This window comes from Camelina sativa, chromosome 4 (assembly GCF_030686135.1).
Source record: "Camelina sativa cultivar CO46 ecotype springtype chromosome 4, ASM3068613v1".
Classification (NCBI taxonomy): Eukaryota; Viridiplantae; Streptophyta; class Magnoliopsida; order Brassicales; family Brassicaceae; genus Camelina; species Camelina sativa.
The window spans coordinates 5326784-5346721 of record NC_141883.1 but is presented as its reverse complement, the minus strand read 5'-3'; the positions used below and the strand labels follow the sequence as shown (position 1 = coordinate 5346721).

General features: G+C 36.7%; 1 protein-coding gene and 1 pseudogene across 1 annotated transcript; one reads left to right on the top strand and one right to left on the bottom strand.

The window, feature by feature from the left end:
• Window positions 1–1189: 1189 nt before the first annotated feature.
• LOC147945431 (MACPF domain-containing protein CAD1-like) lies at window positions 1190–2456 on the bottom strand (annotated as a pseudogene).
• A 5794-nt stretch (window positions 2457–8250) lies between these two features.
• Window positions 8251–10124, top strand: LOC147945430 (uncharacterized). Its single transcript, XM_087509250.1, has 3 exons — window positions 8251–8420; window positions 8511–9349; window positions 9559–10124. Exons 1-3 carry the CDS (start codon window positions 8251–8253, stop codon window positions 10122–10124), a joined length of 1575 nt encoding a protein of 524 aa, XP_087365376.1.
• Window positions 10125–19938: the final 9814 nt, after the last annotated feature.

The window sequence follows — 19938 nt, the reverse complement described above, 5'->3', positions numbered from 1 at the left end:
TCCTCTTCTTCCTTGCTTAATCCGTAGGGGTATATTATGGAATTTTTTGCAATGTCTTTTTTTTTGCTTTTGTACTCCCCAATTAATATAGATATAAACAACTCATTAGCAACATTCTACAAACCATCAACACAAATTACGCAACCAGTTATCCTACTTATCAAGCAACAGAGTTACTCAAAATGAATGGTCTAATGTCTATGACTTACTTCGCTGATGTCAAACCTTACAAAAACACTTGGCGGATACAGGTTAAGGTCCTCCATACATGAAAGCAGTATACTGCCTAATCTGAAAAAACAATAGAGATGGTGTTGGCTGATCAGAGGGTAAGTTTTTATAAATACGTAATTTATAATAGTAAATATTCAATAATAAATGAGCAACAAATAAGCAATTTTTTAACTGGTATGTTTGTTTTTAATTACTATCATAACCATGGTGGCAAGATTCATACTTCCATCAAGAAAGGACTTGTGAGCAAGTTCGAGAGGCATGTAGCAAAAGGTGAGCGGCGGGTTATAGAAAAATTCAGACTAACTCACTCATTTAACCCCCTGTTGGGGGATCTTAATGGCGAGAGGCATGTAGCAAAAGGTGAGCGACTACTTTGATACCTTTTTTGGTAGTCACATAATAGAGACTGAGTTATGACGATTTGTTTGGTTGTAGATTTGCAACGTTCTGGTCTCAGAATAGGGTCACAAATTAGCAACCAATATGCAACTTTTTATATTCTGCTTACTAATGTTCATGGTCACAAAAGGGTGAGTTTATATCATCTGTTTTGTTACTGTTTTGTAGAATTTTTTTTTTTTTAAACTAAAATTAAATACTAAATCCGATTTAGATTAGGATTATACCCCAAACAATTGTACCAAAAAACCTGCAAACATCTATAAAATATCCTAACAAAAAACCATATATGATTAACAAACAAGTTATGAAAGTTTTCTAAAGCAACTAAAAGGTTGAAGAAGTGTTGGAAAATGGTGAAGTGGCTGGTCCGTGGACAGTTGCGTTAGCTGCTGTGGCATGTTGTTGATGAGGTGGTGTTGTTGCATTAGCCATAAAGTCGTTGAATCCAGGATAAGTGTTTTTTTTAAGTAAGAGACAACCATCTCCAAGCTTGTTAGTCTTAAAAACATAATTAAAAATAAGAATACATCATCCTCCTAACAAAACATAATTAAAAAAAAAAGTAACTTATCCTAAAATGAAGAGAAGGACACACAAGTTCTTTACGTTGTTCAGGAGCCCAAGCTCGAGCTATTTGGAAATCTTCAATAAGAGGCTTATCTAGTAAGAACAACAAGAGATTTATTATGTTTATTGGTTTCAAACATAATTAAGTTCAATTTTTTATAGAAACTCACATTCCAAGTAAAGTTTACACGAGTGAAATGTCGTAGACCAGGCACAACCTCTAGCAGAGAAACAATAGGAGTAAAAGTCATGTTGATAATGTCTGGAGCTGCTGGTACTGTCTCAGCCCATCGAGCATGGCTTTGCTCTAGATCGTCGCCTCCTCTTCGCCTAAATATCACTGTTATATCCTACAGGAGAGAGCTTTTCAGTTAAAATCTTCGATTACCATAGTTAGAGGGAATGAATTTCGTCAACCAGGGTAATCTCGTTGTGGCCTGTGACGTCGTACTAACCTTGTCTTTGTATTTTAGGGGGTCGTTAATAGATTGACTCTCTGCTTCATGAGACATGTGCTCCATCATGTCATTCACGTAGATTTTGATTTCAGATACTGGTAAAGGAGAAGACCGATGTTTTCTAATGTAAACTACGTCTCTTCCACCAATGGTCACCGAAGTTACAATATGTGTGCCGTAATTTTCAATAAAGTTGTACCAAATGAGTAAACAAGTGGGGAAACCACATAAGAATTATGAAATGTCATCAAGAATCACATCAAGTGTAGATTTCACGAATTTAAAACTGCAGAAAGAGGAAAAGTTATCCGAATAATCTTTTATTAAATACAACACTCAGCAAAGCTTGTTTTTCACCAGAACTTTTAATATCTTTTCTTTCATTTAAACTATGTGTTCGGTCAAGACAACAAGAGGAAACTCACTGACTCTAAATTAGTTCTTAAACATTCCACCGGTGTGAATTAAGAGACTATAAACATCTAGACCAGAGAGACCAGAACATGCAGAACAGCAGAGAACATTGCGTATTAAAAGAGAGGAATATACCTAGCTAAGGAAGTGGGATCCCATGAGGAAGGAACATCGCGTCTGATCTTGTTGCGCAAAACCAATGTAAGCTTCGCCAATTTGACTTCATAAAGCGGAATAAAATATCCAACCAGTGCAAGAGATTTTGTGGATGTTGCATCGACTTGCCAAGAACCTGTGTAATTGAACATCGCGTTTAAAGCATCCTAGTGGCATGTTTCCTTTTACACCTGCTCTCTCATTGAAATTTTTTTTTGCCATCTGCCAAAAAAAGGTATATCTAATGAATAACCAGAAGCAAGACAATATATTTTCTACTGAGACACCTAAAGTTCAATACTCATTTTGACCCCCACAGACCAATCTTTACTAGAAAACCAAATAAACCAAGAACTCGATATGGCTACTAATATTGAATTAGACCTACTTATAATATTTATGAGATTTGATTTGATTGGTTTTACTAAGGGCATCTCAGATCCCACACTATTTTAGAGTCAAAACTCTATTATAGAGCAACATTTGTTCCAGATTGCTCTATATAGAGCAACTCTATTTTCACATCTATTTTTTACACTAACTTAATGCTCTATTTTAGAGAAAAAAAATAGAGATATACATTGGAGATGGTCTAATACTGACACTAATTCATTTGTTACATTAGAAAGTGATGATATTGCAGCCATAAGAACTGTCAAAAAATGTCAATAGATACATTCTATGATTATAATCACAAGAAATCACCATTATACCTTTGTGCAATAATACTTTCTAAATGTTCAAAGAGAATCATAAATCAATATGTATGGTCTACTCAAACAAAACAACTGCATACCTTCTTCAATTGCATAATGAAACCGACTCAGAAGCTCTTGCAATTAAGAAGACAAACTCAGCCTGACTTCTCATAGAGATAAATTTGTGATCTGAAGATGCAGTATTTGAACAAGAGGATCAACTACTTCAGAAGGACAGAACACTAATACAAGGACAGAATATCAAGTTATTCATTTCGGCGCTTAACAAGGAAAGATCTAGAAGCAGGAGGCTGAGGCTTCTTTGTGACTTAGAAGACACTAGAAGCATCTAGAAGATCAAAGAGCTTCATGTTTACAATGGGAATGTAAACTGTTAGACACCATATATAGAATATGTCGATTGTGTAAATATTCTGTGAGATACGCTTAGATATTCTCTAGAACATTCCATTGTACCATATATATAGTTTACCTAATGAATGATAGACGACACGGAGTTTACCTCTCTTACATGGTACCAGACGTTTAACCCTAGCCACCAAGCTAAGCGTTTTACGATCCAAGTCTCCGCTCTTCTTCTTTGCTCTGTTTTCATTCCTTCTTTCTCTTTTCTGTTCTTCCGTTCAACTCTCCTCTTCTTCTCTCTATCTCCATCATGGCTGCTTCTCCCATCTCCAATGACAAACCCTTTGGAATTGCGCAGATCAAAGCGTATATTCCGATCTCTCTTGACATGAGGAAACTCAAATACGACAAGTGGCGTGAACTCTTTGAAACCCACTGTCTCAGTTTCGGTGTCCTTGGACATCTCGATGGCTCCTCCTCTTCAACTCCGGCGACTGCTAAAGAGTGGAAGGAGCGTGATGGTCTTGTGAAGATGTGGATCTACGGCACCATCTCCGAGTCCATCCTTGATACCGTTCTTAAAAAGAACGCCTCTGCTCATGAGTTTTGGCTCTCCAACTTGAAAGTGATCTCCGTACGACGGTGATTGGTGACCTTTCTGTTCATGACTACTTCCAAAAACTGAAGACCACTGCCGATCTCCTTGCCAACATTGATTCTCCCGTGACAGATCGTGTTTTGGTTATGCATCTCTTGAATGGCTTGTCTGACAAGTTTGATTCCATCATCAATGTTATCAAACACAGGACCCCATTCCCCGGTTTCCTTGAAGCCCGATCCATGCTGCATATGGAGGAAGACCGTCTCTCCAAGATGGTGAAGTCGTCTCCGAGTCACCATGACACCCCATCTTCTTCCACAATTCTCTACACCAACTCCGATGGCTCATCTCGTTCGTCCAGCAACAACACCAACAACTTTGGTCGTGGTAGCAGGCATCGTAACCGTGGTGGCGGTCGCTCTCGTGGTCGAGGCCGATTCAACAACAATTGGCCGCCCAACAGTTACGCTTCCTCGTGGTACTAAAATCAGCCACCGCCGTATTACACTGCTGCTCCGCCACACGCTGCTGCTCCGCCAAACCAGCTGTATTCACCGTCTTTTGCTCCACCATATTTGGCTCCGTCTTCCAACTCGACACACTCTGGTATATTAGGCTCCTACCCTGCTCGCCTCGCTCATGCCGCGCATATGGCCTATTCGCCTGATCTGTCTATGTTGACGCCTCTTCCTTCTGCAATCACTCATGCTTTCAACAAGATGTCGCTTCAAGGACCCGACACTCCATGGGTCATGGACACCGGTGCCACAAATCACGTTGCTTCCAACACAGGTAATCTCCATTCTCTTTTTAGTACGAGCACCATGCCTTATGTCACGGTTGGCAACGGTTCTTTAGTTGCTGTTAAAACAATTGGTCATGGTAACATTCCTTCCCCATCTCGTTCCTTTCATCTCAAAAAAGTTTTGGTGTGCCCTAATATCATCAAAAATCTCGTCTCTGTCCGTAAGTTTGTCACTGATAACTCTTGTACCGTTGAATTTTACCCCTTTGGTTTTTGTGTTAAGGATCTCCGAACCCGGAACAAACTCCTCCGGTGTGATAGCCCGGGTCCTCTCTACTTAGTGACACCCTCATCCCCCGTTCATGCTCTCTCCACTTCGTCACTGGATAGCTCTGTTTGGCACAACCGTCTTGGTCATCCCATCCATTCCACTTTGTCTCGTCTTTTGTCGATGTTTTCTATTTCTAGCCCTAAGACTGACTTGACTACTCTGTGTCAAGCATGTCAACTTGGCAAGCATACTTGTTCTCCGTTTTTTGATTCTCAACTCTAGTTAATTCTCCTTTTGAAGTTGTTCACTCTGATATTTGGACATCTCCGATTCAAAGCATTAGTGGGATCAAATACTATCTTATTTTTCTTGATCAATACTCACATTTTCTTTGGGTTTATCCTCTTCATCGCAAAAGTGAAATATTTGGCAAATACTTACATTTTTCTGCTTATGTACAGCGCCAATTCCAATGTCACATCAAATCTCTTCAATGCGACAATGGCGGAGAGTATGATAATCGTCTCTTCAAGGAACATTTTGCGGCAACCGGTACATGCTTTCGTTTCTCCTGCCCTCATACGTCCCAACAGAACGGCCGCGCTGAACGCATGTTACGTACCATTAACAATATGGTCCGTGCTTTGTTGTTTCAAGCTTCTCTTCCGGGTGAGTATTGGGTCGAAGCTCTTCACATGATGTCACACCTACTCAATATCCTTCCCTCCAAAGCAATCAACAATGATGTCCCATTCACGCATTTGTTCAAACAAGCTCCCACATATCATCATCTCCGCACGTTTGGCTGCCTTTGCTACCCCAATCTCCTACCGACGTCTACGCACAAAATTGACAAGCGCTCTACGCCATGTGTTTTTCTCGGCTACCCCACCGATCATCGTGGTTACCGCTGTCTTGACCTCAACACCAGACGCATCATACTCTCCCGCCATGTCGTCTTTGATGAGAAGACTTTTCCCTTCACCACTCTTTCTTCCTCTCCTCCGTCCTCTCCTCCTCCTATTATGCCTTCACCGCCGCCCATTCCTTGGCCTATCTCTTCTCACGTTTCTCTTCCTCCCGTTCCCGCTCCTCTTGCCTCTATTCCTCCTTTTCAAACTGTTCCTACCACTCAAAATGCCACCCCATGATCACTCGAGGTAAAAGCGGTATCGTTAAACCGTGAACTCCATTGTTTCTTCATATTGATGCCACAATTTCTCCATTACCCTTGACTCATGTTCAGGCAGCTAAGGATCCGTTTTGGAACAATTCGATGAATGTGGAATATGATTCTCTTATTAAAAAGAGAATGTGGGATCTTGTGCCACATCCCAAGCATACTAACATTATGCGCTCTTTGTGGTTGTTTAAACATAATTTCAATGCAGATGGAACTCTTAGTCACTACAAGTTGCGTCTTGTTGCCAACGGACGCTCATAACAGCTCGGCATTGATTGTGACGAAACCTTTAGTCCAATCGTTAAACCGGCCACAATACGTGCGGTTCTCCATGTCGCATTGGCTCGTGATTGGCCTCTTCATCAACTAGACGTCAAGAACGTCTTCCTCAACAGTGATCTTGAGGAAACTGTCTACATGCACCAACCTCATGGTTTTGTGGATAAAACTAAGCCGGATTACGTTTGTCGTCTAAACCATTCTCTTTATGGTTTGAAGCAGGCCCCTCGTGCGTGGAACACTTGTTTCGCTACTTTTGTCCGTCGCCCTGGCTTTACGCAGAGTCTCTCGGATCTCTCCTTGTTTGTGTTATCTCACGGCTCTGAGTTTGCGTATTTCCTCCTCTATGTTGATGATATCATTCTCATCGCTTCTTCGTCTCACTTGCTACAACGGATCATCACCAGCCTTAGCAACGAATTTGAAATGTCAGATGACGGTCCTCTTAATCACTTCCTTGGCATCACCGTTCAATGTGATGCTTCTGGTCTTTGGCTCCATCAACAGAAATACGCGGCTGACATCCTTCATCGTGCTAACATGGCTGACTGCAACCCGTGTCTCACTCCAGTTGATACCAAACAGAAGCTTGCTCCCGATGGTAGTCCACCGGTGTCTGATCCTACGCTCTACCGCAGCTTAGCCGGTGCTCTTCAATACTTGACAATTACACGTCCTGACATCTCCTATGCCGTCCAACAGATTTGTCTCTTCATGCATGATCCCCGGGAGTCTCATTTTCAGGCTTTCAAACGCATTCTCCGCTACATCAAGGGTACTATCTCCCACGACATTCGTATGACGAAATTTTCCTCTCTCTCACTTACGGCGTACTCTGACGCTGATTGGGCTGGTTGTCCTGCTGGTCGTCACTCCACCTCTGGCTATTGTGTGTTTCTTGGCAATAACTTGATATCTTGGTCCTCTAAGCGGCAAAACACAGTCTCCCGTTCTAGTGCCGAGGCTAAGTACCGTGGTGTAGCCAACGATGTGGCAGAGGCAACTTGGCTCCATACTCTTCTTCTTGAAATGAAAATTCCGTTGTCTCGAGCTACAATAGTCTATTGTGACAATGTCAGTGCCATCTATCTTGCCTCTAATCGGGTTCATCATCAACGGACTAAACCCATTGAGATCGATATCCATTTCGTCCGGGAGAAGATTGCGAGGGGTCAAATTCGTGTACTGCATGTTCCTTCCCCTTACCAGTACGCCGACATCTTCACCAAAGGCCTTCCATCCCCATTATTTCTTGATTTTCGGAACAGTCTCACCGTCCAGTCTCCACCACCAACGCTTCGACTGCGGGGGAGTGTTAGACACCATATATAGAATATGTCGATTGTGTAAATATTCTGTGAGATACGCTTAGATATTCTCTAGAACATTCCATTGTACCATATACATATAGTTTACCTAATGAATGATAGACGACACGGAGTTTACCTCTCTTATATAAACATGAAGAAAAAAGATAATTTCCTAATCCATAAAGAAAAAAGAAATTGTCTAAATCCTATTAGAATTAGAATAGGTATTTTGCTAATTGAATAGCCGATACCTAGTTCTATAAATAGGGGTGCTAAGGTTAGGTTTAGCTTTAGCACAAATAAGAGAGAGTTTATCTAGCTACTAAGTTTTAGTCTTTGAAGAAAGAAAAGAGTTAAGAACTTAGAGAGAGCTTAGGATTTCTTTAAGAGTTTTGAGTGAATAGAAAATTGTTTAGAACAAACTTGTAAACAAATTTTCTATTAATCAAAAGAGTATGTGAAGAAATCTTTATTTCCTTGTTCAGATCATTAGTTCTCACACTTTCAATTGGTATCAGAGCAGCACTTGTTCGGATTACTACATGTGAGATTCTGCGGAGAAGATGGAGAGCTACAGAGATCTAATCAACAACAATAAAGTCGTTTTGGATGATGGGAACTATAGGTTTTGGAAGTCGAGAATCAAATCCATAATAGGAGGTATTGATCGCCTTGCTTGGAAGACTGTTCTGGAAAAGTGGGAGGAACCAACGATCAAGGATGAATCAGGCAAGTATATACCTAAACCCGAGGCATAATGGACTGATGAAGAACAAAAGAAATCTAAGTACAATTCTAGAGCTTTAAGCGCTATCCATTGCAGTTTTGGGAGGAAAAAGTTCGAATTAATTCAGGGATGTGAAACTGCCAAAGAAGCATGGGATATTCTCCAAATTCAATACGAAGGTACCACAAAAGTGCAGAGTTCGAGAAAAGATATGTTGGCTTCCAGATTCGAGAATCTAAGGATGGAGGAACATGAATCAATTTCAGACTTTAGTTCAAAGTTAAGTGCTCAGGCTCAAGAAGCTTTAACTCTTGGTAAAACCTATAAGGATCAGAAGTTAGTCAAAAAGTTTCTAAGGTGTCTTCCATCAAGATTCATGGGATACAAGACAGATTTATCTATGTCTCACGACTTAGACAGTCTCAGCTATGGCGAAGTGGTTGGAATGCTTCAAGTACACAAGATGAAACTGAACAGAATTAAGAAACCAAAAGGGATAGCTATAGTTGTTAGCAAAGACATAACTGATCAAGGAGAAGAAGATGTTGTGAGCTTATTGGTAAGAAGATTTGATCGTGCATTGAGAAGGATAGAACAAGGTCAAGGTCAAAAGAAGACTAGTTCATTCAAAAAAACCGGTGAAGACAAAAAGGCTGATATGCATTGTCATGAATGTAAGGGATTTGGACATTTTATCCGTGAGTGTCCTACGATCAAGTTACGAGATGCCAAGTGTACAATCTGCAAAGGTACTGGACACACACATGATGATTGTGTAAGTAATCGTCAAGGTAAGAAGGAGAAATCTATGATCAGTATCGAGGACAAATCAGAATGTGATAGCAGCAGTGAGGAAGACCTCATAAATTTAGTGGCTATGGTGGGAATCACTGAGTTTGAGAATGGAGAAGAATTAACAGACTCAGAATCAGAGTGTGAAGAAGTTCTTGATATTGTTCAAAACTAAAAAGAAGTACGAGAAACACTTATCGCACTAGGAAAGGAAAATCAAGGATTGATAAAAGAGAAACTTCGGCTTGAAGCATTAGTAATATCCTTACAGAATGAGTTGGTGGATGAGAAAAAGATTGCTAAAGACTCGTTGGATCTAATGAAAGAAAAGTGGTTTTGTCTGCAAAAGCAGATAAGCTTGAAGAAGAGCTGTGTAAAGAAAAGAAGAAATCTTCAGAATTACAATCTGAATTAGATCAGCAGCACAGGAAGATTCATATGTTCGCTGGCACAAAACAACTTGACAAGATCTTGAGCTATGGGAGAACTGAGAAAACTCATAGAGTTTTAGGCTTTACAGAAAGCAGAGACACTGAACCAAAGTTCACCAAGTTTGTATCTGCTGGAATGCATAATTATAAGAGAGAAGCATCTACAACTGTCTCTAATAAGTCTTTTAGCTGCTATTTTTGTGGAAAAATTGGGCACTACAAACGGTATTGCTACAAATTTTGGGCTAAAGTGAGTAATTTGAATCATCAAGGAAGCTTTTTCTGGAATGGAGTTAGGAAACAAATTTGGATGAAGAAAGCTGATCTATATCAATCAGGACCAACAATGGCTTCTGGATCGGGATTTAGATGCCATATGGCCATGATTACCGAAGAGCAAGAAGACTCGGAGCCTTGGTTCTTTGATAGTGGGTGCTCTAGACACATGACTGGAACCAAGAGTAATCTACAAATATTAAGAAATTGAAAGGAGGTACAGTAACGTTTGGAGATGGGAGTCATGGTTTCATACAAGGAGAAAGTACAAAACGTGATACTGAGCTTCCACAACTTGTGAATGTCTATCTGGTTCAAGGATTTCGCGCTAATTTGATAAGTATTAGTCAACTCTGTGACGAAGGATTGTCAGTTTTGTTCACAAAAATGGATTGCAAAGCACTGGATGAATCAGTTAATGTCAAGTTGTATGGTGTGAGATCAGGAAACAATTGTTACATGTGGGAGAAGAATGCAATTAAATGCTACAATGCACATGGAAGCATAGATCTCTGACATCCACGACTTGGTCATTACAACGCTTGTGAATAAAGAGATAATTCGAGGAGTACCCAAGCTCAAAGGAGAAGACAATATGGTGTGTGGACCGTATAAATAGGGAAGTCAAAATTCAACACAAAAAGGTTCCTGATGTACAGTCAAAGTCAGTTTTGGATCTGATTCACATGGATTTGATGGGACCAATGCAGGTAGAAAGCTTAGCAGGGAAGAAATATGTGTTTGTGCTAGTTGATGACTACTCCAGATACACTTGGTTCGCTTTATTCGTGAGAATTCGGATACAGTAGACAGTTTCAATATTTTAGCCTTACAATTACTTAATGAACGAGGTGGAATCAAGAAAATACGAAGTGATCATGGTGGAGAATTTCAAAATGAGGCTATGAAGGAGTTTTGTGAACAACATGGGATTGCACATCAATTCTTGGCACCAAGAACACCACAGCAGAATGGAGTGGTAGAAAGAAAGAACAGAACTCTTCAGGAAATGGAAAGTGCTATGATTCATGGGAACCAGGTTCCTAAGAAATTTTGGGCTGAAACACTGAACACCGCATGCTACGTAGTCAATAGAGTCTATGTATGTAGGGATACGACAAAGACGCCTTATGAGTTGTGGAAAGGCAAAACACCAATCCTGAGCTAATTCCATGTATTTGGATGCAAATGCTACATATTAAATGACAAGGATTATCTTGGTAAATTTGATTCCAGAAGTGATGGGGGTATGTTTTTGGGATATGCTGAGAGTAGTACAACATTTAGAGTCTACAACAGACGTACAGGTCTTATTATGGAATCTGTCAATATGGTGTTTGATGATCAGTCTGTTGCAGTACGAGATGATGATTCAGACAGTGATGCAGAACCAGTAATTATTTCAGAAACACACTATGTTAATTCTGAATTAAACACTTTTGCTCTTGTTCCAAAACCAGAAGAGCAAGTACATAAGAATCATTCGATCTCTGATGTTATTGGAGATTTGAACGAGAAGATGAAGACTCGAGGGGTTAAGATAGACTTTAAGAAGATGACAAGTCACTTTACAACTCTAGAACCAGTTTTCTGTGAGTGTTTTCTGTCACTGATTGAACCAAAGAATCATATAGAAGTTGTTCAAGATGATTTTTGGATTATCACTATGAAAGAAGAACTGGAACAGTTTGAGCGTAATGATGTTTGGGAGCTGATTCGTAGACCAATTGATGTGAATATCATTGGGAATAAATGGATTTTCAAGAACAAGATTGATGAGAGTGGAGTTGTGGTTTGCAATAAAGCAAGGTTAGTTGCACAAGGTTATACTCAGATTGAAGGAGTGGATTTTGAAGAAACTTTTGCTCCAGTGGCAAGACTAGAATCTATAAGATTGTTTCTAAGAATGGCTTGTATTCTGAACTTCAAGGTATTCTAGATGGATGTCAAAAGTGCCTTCTTGAATGGGACTCTTCAAGAAGAGGTGTATGTTGAACAACCCAAAGGTTTTGAAGATCCAATTAGGCCTGATTATGTATACAAATTAAAGAAAGCTCTTTATGGTTTGAAGCAAGCCCCAAGAGCTTGGTATGAAATGCTGACTAGTTTTCTTATGGAATAGAACTATAACAGAGGTATTGTGGACAAGACTCTGCTTATCGTAGAACAAGATGATGATATCATGATGGTTAAAATTTATGTTGATGACATTATCTTTGGAAGTATTTCAAAGGAGTTGGTGGATAGGTTTGTGAGTAGCATGACACAAGAATTTGAGATGAGTCTGGTTGGAGAGCTAAAGTATTTTCTTGGGTTGCAGATTACACAGTCAGATCAAGGAATTTTTATTTCTCAAAGCACCTATGCTAGACAACTTCTTAAAAAGTTTCAGATGGATAAATGCAAAGAAGCAATGATACCTATAAGTACTTCGTTGAAACTATCAAAAGATATTGATGGTAAGGATGTCGATGTCAAGCAATATAGAGGAATGATTGGCAGTTTGTTATATCTTACTGCTAATAGGCCAGATTTGAGTTTCAGTGTGGGTATGTGTGCAAGGTATCAGTCAAACCCAAAAAAGTCTCATCTTGAAGCAGTCAAGCGAATTATCAAGTATGTCAAAGGAACTGTTGATTTTGTAATTTGGTATTCTAAAGGTTCAAACAAAGGTTTGGTTGGTTATTGTGATGCAGATTATGCAGGGAGTGTAACAGATCGAAAAAGCACAAGTGGGGGTTGTTTCTTTCTAGGTAACAATCTAATAGCCTGGTTGAGTAAGAAACAAAATTCAGTGTCTTTATCTACAGCTGAATCAGAATATTTAGCAATGAGGAGTTGTTGTACTCAGTTATTATGGATGAAGCAGATGTCAGCAAACTATGGTATGGATTCAGGGGTACTACAAGTGTACTGTGACAATAAGAGTGCAATTGATATTTCTAAAAATCCTATTCAACACTCAAGAACAAAGCACATTGATGTGAGACATCACTGTATCAGAGAACTGGTTGAAAGAAAACAAGTTTTGATTGAGCATGTTGATACTGAGGAACAATTAGCTGATATATTCACAAAAGCCCTCGATTTTAATCGATTCTCAACCTTGAGAAATTCGATTGGTGTTTGTGAGATGTGAATTATTCGCAAGGCAGGAGCTGGTACAGGAGGAGATAGGGTTGGAAAATGTGGTACGGCTCAAAATCTAATCATGAAGGTGGTTGAGTTATTAATTATGGTTGTGGTTTAGTGAAAACCGAGTTGAATGGCTGGGATATTGGAAAAGATATTCTCGAGATATGAGCGAATATTGTGATTTTTGAATTCTCCAAAAGTTGAAAAACAAAATATTTTGTTGAGATATGCAAATATAAAAAAATTGAAGAGTCTCTCCAACTTTGGTTGTGTCGAAAAAGATTTTCTGAAAAACCCTAGTAAACGATGGTGAGGGCAACTCGAAGTGGTTTGGTGCAAAGAGGAAGAAGTCAGGAGATGTCTCGAGGTGATGGTGTTGTCAATCGACCCCAGTTAGTTGATGAGTCAAGTGATGCTGAAGAAGTTCACCCAAGGATTGTGTCGTATGGATCTGACAGTGATGATGATTCATCTAAGAGTGAGTCGAGGAAGAATCAAGTAGATCAAGGAGAGGATGATCTCGAAGAAGAAAATCCAATTGATGATGGGGTAAAATTTATTGGTAAAAGAAAAGGGAAGGATCTCGTTTCGGAGTCTGATGAAGAGATTGGATTTGAGGAGATCTCTGTACAAGAGCAGTTTGAGCAACACACACAGAAGCAGAGGAGCAAGAAACAGAGAGCAGTTGCGTCTGTTAACAAGAAGAAGTCTGGTTCTAAATCGAAACGACCATGATCCTCAGAACCAAGTGCTAGAAATGTTAGAGCAAAATCTGGGATTCAATCTGATGTGTTCGTCTCCAAGGCAGTGAAGTTGAGGTATGCTCAGTTCTTCTCTAGGAACTTTACGGCTGAACGACAGTTGGATATGTCTCAATCTGATGAATTTGGTTTCATTAGTAAGATTGTGTCTTTAGGACTTCAAGCTACAATTCATGACACCTCTATTTATGTGAAAGAGGTTGTTTGTGAATTTTATGCAAATTTGCCAAATGAGAAAGCAAGGAATGGTGTTCAAGTGTTTGTGAGGGGACATTGGTATAATTTTTCTCTTAGAGCAATTAATCAAGCTTTTAGTATTGCACCTTTGACTAAAGCTGAGAAGAAAACTGATGTAGCAGTAGATAAGCTGAGTAAGGATGAACTTGCAAAAGTTCTAAGTGACAGAGACAGGTTGGCTTGGACTAATTTGAAAGTTAGGGATCTCCCTGGAGAAAGTGCAGCTCTCTTAATGTTGGCAGCATATAATTGGGTTCCCTCGGTTCACAGGAATCATCCTTTATTCAGGCGAGCTCAGGTAGTATACAAGATTGTTAAGAGCATCCGGTTTGATCTAGGGCATTTGATTTATGATCAGATTATGGACATGAGTTGGAATGATGCTACTCGCTATGTGATTTTTCTAAGAACAATCTTTGAAACTCTTAGAGTTCAAGAAGGTCCACTCGAATGGTCAGATGAAGAGGAAGCTGTGTATGCTGAGTGTTATACTAAGGATGTTAGAACAGGATATGCATATGGTGTTAAGCATAAACTGATTCTAGAGAATGAAGAACCGACGCCAGTTCCTCCAGTTAGCAGGCAAACAGATGAGGGAGCTTCTTCTACTTATGAGGTAATTCAGTTAGGTAGCATTCGTATGCCACATATTGGTCAAGAAAGTGTTGAGATCTCGTATGAAGCATTGGTTGATACTGCACAAGCTCTACAGCGACTTACAGGTGTAGTACATAGGCTCATTCAGAATCATCCACTGTCCAAGATGCTTTAGGTGTTTTTAAATGTTGTGTTCTCAAGCAGGGGGAGAAGGAGCAGAGATTCTGGAGGAGCTATTGTAAGCAGGTCAGAGATTCTGGGGTAGTTGTTTATTTTCAATCTACTTTCAACAATCGTATTTGAGTTGGTTCTTTGTGTTTGAATTAGTCTGACTCATGGTTCTTGTTTTGAATGGGATTATGTTTTAAGACTTTATTTGAAGTTATTTGTTTAAGTTTCTTGAGGATGTTTGTGTTTTTAAACATAAGTGACTGATGCTTGAGAAGCACAAAGTTAAAAAGGGGGAGATTGAAGATGCAGTATTTGAACAAGAGGATGAACTACTTCCGAAGGACAAAACACTAATACAAGAACAGAGTATCAAGTTATTCATGTCGGCACTTAACAAGGAAAAATCTAGAAGCAGGAGGCTTCACGGTGACTTAGAAGACACTAGAAGCATCTAGAAGATCAAAGAGCTTCATGTTTACAATGGGAATGTAAACATGAAGAAAAATGATAATATCCTAATCCATAAAGAAAAATGAAATTGTCTAAATCCTATTAGAATTAGAATAGGTAGTTTGCTACCTAAATAGCCGATACCTAGTTCTATAAATAGGGGTGCTAAGGTTAGATTTAGCTTTAGCACAAATAAGAGAGAGTTTATCTAGCTACTAAGTTTTAGTCTTTGAAAAAAGAAGCTAATAACTTAGAGAGAGAGCTTAGGATTTCTTTAAGAGTTTTGAGTAAATAGAAAATTGTTTAGAACAAACTTGTAAACAGATTTTCTATTAATGAAAAGAGTATTTGAAGAAATGTTTATTTCCTTGTTCAGATAATTAGTTCTCACACTTTCAGTGATCTTGTTGTTGTTCAGAATCATAAGCCCTCTTGTCCAACTTCTTGACAGCAAACAACAGTAAAAGACAACATTAAGGGATGTTCGAAGAAATCAAACGAAATCAAAATCAAAATCAGAAACCAAAGAGAATAGAACAGTATAATTAAGGGATGCGAAATAAATCGCCGAGGAGAAGTTTGAAGAAATCAAACAAAAAATCAAGATCGAAATCAGAAAACCAAACTGAGTTACTCAATCGTGTTAAACGATGGAACATAAAACCATTGCAAAAAAGACATGTAAGCAACAATTGTGCTAATTTGTATTAATTGTTTTAATTTGATTGGCTAGCCATTTTAACTGATTGAATTGAAGTATACGTTTAAAAAATAGTTGGAAAATCCATTTTACAAATTTACAAATATTAGTTAATTACGTTATTTAATGTTTATAACTTTAGTGAGTGACCTTGGAGAGTCAAAACTAAAAGTATGTGTTTATAAATAATTTTGTAATTGCAATTGAGGCAAAATCAATCTCATAACAGTAACAAAAAGTGTTATGTACATAAGTGAAACCGCCAATAATTGTGCTAATAATATTAGTTAGATATAATAAATCTGTTTGATGTTATGTTTTATTATAAATTGTGTATAGTATATTTTTAGCTTAATTTATTACAAAATTGTTTGATGTTAAATCTATTATGTATTTTAGTTACTAAAATGACATTACAAAATAGTTTTATAATACAATGTCTTGTAAAATATTTAGAGGTGTTTGCTTGTTGTCTTTTGATAACAAATTAAATATATGTTATTTATGTAGATAATACACATTTAAATATATTAATTGGTTGGTCAACCATAAAGTATGTCATGGTGTTTTTTTTTTTTATTGTTGTATGATATATTTATTTTTTTAATTAGTTATTTAAAATATAATAATATATTTAAATTTAGTTAATAATAGATATTAGTGTATTTAAATTTAAAGAAAAATACATATGTATTAATATATTATTCAAGGTGTTAAGTAGTTTTGTGAATTTTTGATAGGTGTCAAAGCTCTCATATGACATGTGTCATTCTCTCTTATTTGAAAGTTTTAGAGAAACTCTACTGTATTATATAAGATGACTAGAATTTGTACCCGTGCATGAGTAGGATTTTGATTTAAAATATTTATAATCAATAGAAATTGTTGAGCTCAAATATAATCATTCTAACTTTTGAGTATAAATCTATATAAATACTAAACTTACTTTACTTAGTGATATACAACATATATATTTTTGAAGATAATATTTCTTTGTTATATCTATTTGCGATTTTACGTGGAATTTTAGCTAAATTTTTTATCAATAAGAATTATTGAATATAAATATAATTTGAAGATTAAAAGATAAATCTATATAAATGCCTTACTTATTTTACTAATCTATATATAACATATATTGTCTAGTGTCGCAATAATTTTGTCGACAATCTTCTGACCTTTTATCTTTAAAAGAGTTCGTTTCATATTCATATCTCATGAAAACATACTTTTAAAAATTCTGACGTCAATGTCGATCGTTGACCTAATTATAGAGACCATTTAAACATATCGATATTCTACATTAAATGCAAATATACAAAGTTTTATGAACAGTTTTAATGCTATGTCGCTACAATGAGGTTGTCCAAATGCATCATCTGCCATAATAAAATTTTTGACTACGTCAAGAATGCTTAAATGATGAAATGTTTAAACCCCATAATGAATATCTATTCACTAATCCAAGTTACATATTTTTCTAAAATCTCATATGTTATTTGCAGATGTTAATTTTGTGATGCAAATCCGAGCTTCGTCTTCTCAAAAAAAAAATATAGTGTACTTTAAATATGTTGTTTTTACCAATGTTTTGGGTTAAAAGCATTTGATAATATATATATATATATATATGTTATATTTTTATATATGTTTTATATCATTCTATAAAATTGTAGATCTAGTTGATAATATACCTTATGAGATATGCTACACAAATCACATGCCACTTTTTGTAACAGCTTACATATCACTTTTTCTATATTTTCTGACCTTTGATTTTTGTTTTTATAGGTATATTATTTTTTCAAAATTCTTTTTCATACTTTTCCCAAAAAAAAGTGTGCCCCTTACAATGTCTTTGTTTTAGATCAAAACTTTTAAGTTAAGTTAAGTTAAGTAATTAATTTTTCTTTCTTATAAGTAAAATTTAATAATAAATCTTTATGGTAGATGTTTCTTAGAAACTAATGTTTCACTTCAATTTTATTTTCATGTTTAGATTTTTATAAATACAATTACATAACTTGCTTTTTTTACTCCACCATGCATTAAAATCTTACTTACATTCTAAAACTCATTAACACATTCTAAATTTTGGAATATAATCATTTTTTTGATTATAATTTTAATAATAACATTAGTACTAAAACAACTTTATTATGAGAAGAGAACACTGTGCTTTGTGCATTCCTAAAACTCATGTTAACATGGCAAAGCCAAAATCATTTTCAAGAAAATTAAATTAAAAAACTAAAACTTTAGCTGCAGAAATTAAGAACAAATAATTAAGAAACAATTCCAATTCTTTGAATGACCAACTAAATCCACAACAGTGGTCTAACGCAATATTATGCAATTTAAGCAATAATAAGGAATAAAACTAATACCAAACAAAATAGGAACAATAGTCTGACTCTGATCAGTACACTAAGAATATGAGATTTGCTTTAATAGGCTGTGTAAACATCATCCAGAGATCACTCTTATCTCTCAATGACAAATCCAGATCAATCTTCCATCATCAAACTCTTCTTTTGAAAGCCCTCTGACCTGAAAATATATAATTTCTTATCATGAGATGTAAGAAAACCAATCAACAATACAGAAGTAACAAATCACCAGGTTTTTAAAATATATCCTTTTGATATAAAATTAGGTCACGAAAAAAAAAATCTATTTGAGAGCAATCTTTTGAAGTTTTGGAATTTCTTCAAGTACTCAAGATTTGGTTCTTTAAATCTCTGCGTTCATTGCCGCAATTGTCGCCTCCTTTTTTTTTTAATGTTCCTCACAATAAAAAGCAAATTCACAAAAATAAAACAAAATCGGATAAATGAAACTGAAGAACAGTTGTAAGAAACCGTCTTCTTGCCTTATTGGTTGCCATGGTGTTACCCATGAAATTTAATAGGAGTTTACCATTCATCAAAGCACATTTGAAGCAGTATTCTCTTAACATTGATAATGTTATCATAACTGCAAGATAACAAAACATCCGTAGTGGATTAAAAGGAGACGAAAACTAAAAAAAAAAAGTTTTATTCTTTTGTGTCGGATACTGCAGAAGCTTGAACTAAATGCTTCACTATGAGAGTTTTCGGGGACCAAGCACGACGGTCGACGAAGTTGCTGCCGCGTATGTTCGGTGGCGCGTCCTTATTTTTTGGAACTTAAGTCAAATGCCCTCATTTATGGCTCGTGGCATTTCTCTACATATTCACATATTAATAATTTTATACAACTACATGAAATACACCAAACCAAATCGATCCATGCGAAAAGTTCAAGTTTAGCATTTGATTTATTCTTATGTGCCAACTAACTTCGGCTATTTAGATTCAAACTTGGTTTGCTAAATATATTTTAACTGAACCGATTAACTCTTATAGATTTTGTAACATTTTATTTCTTAAGGTCTTTAATAGAAGGGTTTTTAGTAATAAAACCCCTCAACTAAAGATAAATAGTAATAAAACACCTCAATTATATATCTAATGAAAACACTCCTCAACTTAAAATCCGTTAATGAAAAATCCCTTCCACCCTCATTTTTGTTAAATTTGGATGATCACGGTTAAGACATAGTTAAGTTATAACGTTGCATTCTAAGGAAACTAAAAAAACGACATGTTTTTAATTAGTTAATAACTTTGATAGAGAACCAAAAATCTCATTACAAATCTGAGTCTTTAAACCTATTGAAACATTAAAAAAATTATGAAAACACGATTAGCATCAAAATTAAACATGTTGCAACATCAAAATCCAAAAAAGCAAGACTTCATATGACAAGCTAAGTTCAATGGGTGGTCGTTTGTCTCTTTGAAGGTCTTCCTGAAGGCAAATTGGGTGGTTTAAACACTGACATGCAATCGAAAGAAAAGTGTCATGTACAATTATAGTTGGTTAAAAGACTAATCCAAAATCTCAATACAACTACTGATACGAAGTGTTGTGTAAATGTGATATAAAAT